Source organism: Nerophis ophidion, linkage group LG08 (assembly GCF_033978795.1).
Source record: "Nerophis ophidion isolate RoL-2023_Sa linkage group LG08, RoL_Noph_v1.0, whole genome shotgun sequence".
In the NCBI taxonomy this organism is placed as follows: domain Eukaryota; kingdom Metazoa; phylum Chordata; class Actinopteri; order Syngnathiformes; family Syngnathidae; genus Nerophis; species Nerophis ophidion.
Genome location: NC_084618.1, coordinates 78,425,429 through 78,431,557, shown reverse-complemented (window position 1 = coordinate 78,431,557; position 6,129 = coordinate 78,425,429). Strand labels below are relative to the sequence as shown.

The 6,129-nt window shown below is 36.3% G+C and overlaps 1 protein-coding gene across 1 annotated transcript; it reads left to right on the top strand.

Moving 5' to 3' along the window:
• On the top strand, window positions 1–4,636 carry gpx9 (glutathione peroxidase 9). The gene is made up of 5 exons (XM_061909810.1): window positions 1–174; window positions 254–347; window positions 3,946–4,076; window positions 4,138–4,268; window positions 4,336–4,636. The coding sequence occupies exons 1-5, from the start codon at window positions 43–45 to the stop codon at window positions 4,391–4,393; spliced, it is 546 nt and encodes a 181-aa protein (XP_061765794.1). The 5' UTR covers window positions 1–42; the 3' UTR covers window positions 4,394–4,636.
• Window positions 4,637–6,129: the final 1,493 nt, after the last annotated feature.

The following is a 6,129-nucleotide window of genomic DNA, read 5'->3' as shown; positions in this document are numbered from 1 at the left end:
TCTCCCCCCAACGCTCGCCCTCACTGCAGCCCCAATCCTCACATGGCCGACAAATCCATCTACGACTTCTCCGCCGAGACGCTGGACGGAGTGGCGGTTCGTCTCGGCAACTACCGCGGGAAGGTGCTGCTGGTCGTGAACGTGGCCACCTTCTGAGGGTCCACCATAGAGGAGGTGATACGCTGCAGGGGGTTTTTTTTACAGTAAATTCTCATTTCACGATTATTCATGTCAATTTTTTTTTTTTTTACAGTACCATCGACTGAATGCACTCATGGAAATGTTTGGTGATCTCAACTTCACCGTTCTGGGATTCTGTTGCAACCAGTTCGGCCTTCAGTCCCCTGGTAGCTGCTCTCATTCTATTAACATGTGGACAAGCGGTTGAAAATGGATGGATGGATGTTTACAATCACACTTCAATACAAAAAATTATGAAATGTACTTTAAATCACAATACTTTTTTTCCAGACTTTAGCATAAAACCAATAGTTTTTACAGTAAACTAAAAATGGTACAACTTCCACCGTAAAATTACAGCAACTGAGCTGTAAGGGTTTGTTTTTTTTTACCCTTAAATCTACTGCTGTTGTTTTTACAGTGCATTACTGTAAATGGAAAAGCAGTTCCTCTATTTTTTTACAGTAAATGAAAAATCGTAGAATTACAGCAACTGAGCTGAAAGGGTTTTGTTTTAACCGTAAAATCCAATGTTGTTGTTTTTACAGTGCATTACTGTAAATGGAAAAGCAGTACGTGTATTTTTTACATTAAAATGTTGGCAACTCAGCTATATATTTTTTTTTTAACCGTATAATCTATTGGTCGTAATTATTACAGTGCGTTACTGTAACTGTAAAAACGGTACCAGTATTATTTTTACGGTAACATTTTGGCCACTGTTGTTGTTTTTACAGTGCATTACTGTAAATGGAAAATCAGTACCGCTATTTTTTTACAGTAAATTAAAAATGGTACAACTGTTACTTCCACCGTAAAATTACAGCAACTGAGCTGAAAGGTTGTTTTTTTTAACCGTAAAATCTACTGTTGTTGTTTTTACAGTGCATTACTGTAAATGGAAAAGCAGTACGTATATTTTTTACAGTAAAATGTTGGCAACTCAGCTACAATTTTTTTTTTTTTTTTTTACCGTATAATCTCTGGTCGTTATTTTTACAGTGCGTTAAAAATGCTGGTAAAAACGGTACCAGTGTTATTTTTACGGTAACATTTTGGCCACTGCTGTTGTTTTTACAGTGCATTACTGTAAATGGAAAAGCAGTACCTTAATTTTTTTACAGTAAATGAAAAATTGTAGAACTGTTACTTCAACCGTAAAATTACAGCAACTGAGCTGAAAGGGTTTGTTTTTTTTACCGTAAAATCTACTGTTGTTGTTTTTACAGTGCATCACTGTAAATGAAAAAGCAGTACCTCTATTTTATTTACAGTTAATGAAAAATGGTACAACTGTTACTTCCACCGTAAAATTACAGCAACTGAGCTGTAAGGGTTTACTGTATTACTGTAAATGGATAAACTTTTTTACGGTAAAACATTTTGGCCACATATCTGCCAGTTGGTTTTTTTTAACCATAAAATGTCTAATTTTTACAGTGCATTACTGTAAGTGGTAAAATGGTACCACTGTTATTTTTACGGTAAAATTCTGGTGACTAAGCTACGAGTTTTTTCTACTTTAACAACACCGCCATTTTTACAGTAAAACCCTTGAGGCTGAGCTGCCATTTTACTTAAAAAAAAAAAATATATATATATATATATATATTTTTTTTTTGTTGTTTTGTTTTGTTTTGTTTTTTTTTACGTTGAATTAAATGGAAATAAAGTAGGCTAGTACTTATTCCTACAGCTACTGTAAATTTTAGCAACTGAGCGGCCATTTTTTTTCTGCATAGTCTACCGATGTTATTTTTACAGTAAAGTACTGTGTGAATACATTTTGTTTTTACGATAAAATTCTGGCGACTAAGCTATGGGTTTTTTCGACTTTAAAAACACCGCCCTTTTTACAGTAAAACCCTTGAGACTGAGCTGCCATTTTATCGTAAAATCTACCGTCTTTTTTTTTTTTTTTTACAGTATATTACTGTAAATGCAAAACAGGTACCACTGTTATTTTTACGGCAAAATTTTGGCCACTGAGCTGCCAGTATTTTTGTTTTTTGTTTTAAATTAATTGTTTTTACAGTGCCACACTGTAAATGGAAATAAACTTAGGCTATTACTTATTCCTACAGCAAAATTTTACCAACTGAGAGGCCATTTTTTTTCTGTAAAGCCTACCGGTTTTTTTTTACGGTGAATTAAATGGAAATAATAAATTTAGGGACGGCGTGGCGCAGTGGGGAGAGTGGCCGTGCGCAACCCGAGGGTCCCTGGTTCAAATCCCACCTAGTACCAACCTCGTCACGTCCGTTGTGTCCTGAGCAAGACACTTCACCCTTGCTCCTGATGAGTGCTGGTTGGCGCCTTGCATGGCAGCTCCCTCCATCAGTGTGTGAATGTGTGTGTGAATGGGTAAATGTGGAAGTAGTGTCAAAGCGCTTTGAGTACCTTGAAGGTAGAAAAGCGCTATACAAGTACAACCCATTTTATAAGGTAGGCTGCTACTTATTCCTACAGCTACTGTAAATTGTAGCAACTGAGCGGCCATTTTTTTTCTGCAAAGTCTACCGATGTTATTTTTACAGGAAAGTACTGTGTGAATACATTTTCTTTCTACGATAAAATTCTGGCGACTAAGCTACGAGTTTTTTCTACTTTAAAAACACCATCCTTTTTACAGTAAAACCCTTGAGACTGAGCTGCCATTTTATCGTAAAATCTACCGTCTTTTTTACTTTTTTTCCAGTGAATTACTGTAAATGCAGAACAGGTACCACTGTTATTTTTACGGTAAAATTTTGGCCACTGAGCTGCCAGTATTTTTTGGGTTTTGTTTAACTGTAAAATTAATAGTTTTTACAGTGCCACACTGTAAATGGAAATAAAGGTAGGCTACTACTTATTCCTACAGCAAAATTTTACCAACTGAGAGGCCATTTTTTTTCTGTGAAGTCTACCGTTGTTATTTTTTCGTTATTTTCACTGTGAATTACCGCGTGAACACATTTTCTTTTTACGATAAAATTCTGGCGACTAAGCTACGAGTTTTTTCGATTTTAAAAACACCCCCCATTTTACAGGAAAACCCTTGAAACTGAGATGCGATTTTATCGTAATATCTACCATGAATTACTGTGCGAATACATTTTGTTTTTATGATAAAATTCTGGCAACTGAGCTACGAGTTTTTTCTACTTTAAAAACACCATCCTTTTTACAGTAAAACCTTTGAGACTGAGCTCCCATTTTATCGTAAAATCTACCGTCTTTTTTTCTTTTTTTCCAGTGAATTACTGTAAATGCAGAACAGGTACCACTGTTATTTTTACGGTAAAATTTTGGCCACTGAGCTGCCAGTATTTTTTGGGTTTTTTTTAACTGTAAAATTAATAGTTTTTACAGTGCCACACTGTAAATGGAAATAAAGGTAGGCTACTACTTATTCCTACAGCCAAATTTTACCAACTGACAGGCCATTTTTTTTCTGTGAAGTCTACCGTTGTTATTTTTTCGTTATTTTCACAGTGAATTACCGCGTGAACACATTTTCTTTTTACGATAAAATTCTGGCGACTAAGCTACGAGTTTTTTCGATTTTAAAAACACCCCCCATTTTACAGGAAAACCCTTGAAACTGAGATGCGATTTTATCGTAATATCTACCATGAATTACTGTGCGAATACATTTTGTTTTTATGATAAAATTCTGGCAACTGGGCTGCGATGTTTTTTTAAATGGTAAAATCTACTGAATTTTTCCGGTGATACTTTACAGTACGAAGTATTTTTACATGACTATGTCTTTTTTTCCAGAGGGCAGTCATGAAACCTTAAACATCCTTAAGTACGTGAGACCTGGAGGAGGATTCGTGCCAAAGTTTCCCATCTTCGGTAAAGTGGAGGTTAACGGATCAAACGAAGATCCACTCTTCACCTACCTGAAGGTACAGTACGCATATTTTCCGCTGCAAATGTTTATTTACCTCTCTATTTATTTATCCACAGGAGTCTTTGCCCTTTGTGAACCCGGTCATAGGAGACATGAAGAAATTCTACTGGTCACCCATCGCAGTCGATGACATCCGATGGAACTTCGAGAAGTTCCTGATCACCGCAGGCGGCGAGCCCTTCCGCAGGTGAGGCGATCGAAGCACCTTTTCGGAAGGAATCGTTCGTCACGCCCATGCTCTCACTTTGCGGCAGGTATGAACTTCACTGTCCCGTCGACAAGGTGGAGAAGGATATCGCCCAGCTCCTCTAGATTGGACTGTCTTCCGGTTTTATCGGCGGCGGCGGCGGCGGAGTGACGGTCCCTCGGTCAACGCACACGTGTGCACCTGAGCTGGATCTGATGGGAAGAGGAACAGGACTTGGAGCCTCAGTGCATTCACTCCAAAGACCGTGTTTCCTTCTGCCACCGCGTGATATATGGGTGTTGTCGTGGCTTGTGCAGCCCTTTGAGACACTTGTGATTACGGGCTGTATAAATAAACTTTGACTGATTGATGGATTGACTCTGTGAAATAAATATTCACGACTATATTATATATAGACTTAGACTTAGACAAAGTTTATTGATCCACAAGGGAAATTGTTCCACACAGTAGCTCATTTACAAAGGTGGAAAGGGTAAGGATGGAAAGAATAATACAGGTATTAAGTAGACTAAAAATGTATCATAGTAGCAATTTAAAATATAACATATATGTAATATTTACATATTATATATATAGTATACAAGATATACTGATATTATATATATATATATATATATATATATATATATATATATATATAGGTCTTAATTAGATTATCCAGAGAATAGTGCTCAATACCGTGGTAGAGCGCAATATATATATGTGTGGGGAAAAAATCACAAGACTACTTCATCTCTACAGAACTGTTTCATGAGGGAACCTCTCGTGAAACAGTTCTGTAGAGATGAAGTAGTCTTTTTTTCCACACATACTGTACACACACACACACACATATATATATATATATATATATATATATATATATATATATTCGGTGTGTGGGAAAAAATTGATTCAAATACGAATCCCTATTCTCACGTTGTGCGATTCAGAATGGATTCTCTTTAATTTTTTTTATCGTTTTTTTTTTTTTTTTTTTATCAATACAACAAAACATCCATCCATCCATTTTCTAACGCTTATTCCCTTTTGGGGTTCCAACAAAACAATACACAGCAATACCATAACAATGCAATTCAATTCCAAAACCAAACCTGACCCAGCAACACTCAGAACTGCAATAAACAGAGCAATTGAGAGGAGACACAAACACCACACAGAACAAACCAAAAGTAGTGAAACAAAAATGAATATTATCAACAACAGTATCAATATTAGTTACAACTTCAGCATAGCAGTGATTAAAAATCCCTCATTGACATTATCATTAGACATTTATAAAAATAAAAAAGAACAATAGTGTCACAGTGGCTTACACTTGCATGGCATCTCATAAGCTGGACAACACACTGTGTCCAATGTTTTCACAAAGATCAAATAAGACGTATTTTTGGTTTGTTTAATAGTTAAAACAAATTTACATTATTGCAATCAGGTGATAAAACATTGTCCTTTACAATTATAAAAGCTTTTTTTTTTTTTTAAATCTACAACTCTGCTAGCATGTCAGCAGACTGGGGTAGATCCTGCTGAAATCTATGTATTGAATGAATACAGAATCGTTTTGAATCGTAAAAATATCTTTTTTGAATCGAGAATCGCGTTGAATCGAAAAAAATCGATATATAATCGAATTGCAACCCCAAGAATCGATATTGAATCGAATCGTGGGACACCCAAATATTTGCAGCCCTAATATATATATATATATATATATATATATATATCACCACTCCAAGATGGCGGCCCCACGTCTCGTCAGCGCCAGTAGGCAGTAGCGCTCGATGCTCCGTCTACTTATAACAGGGGTGCCCATTATGTCGATCGCGAGCTACCAGTC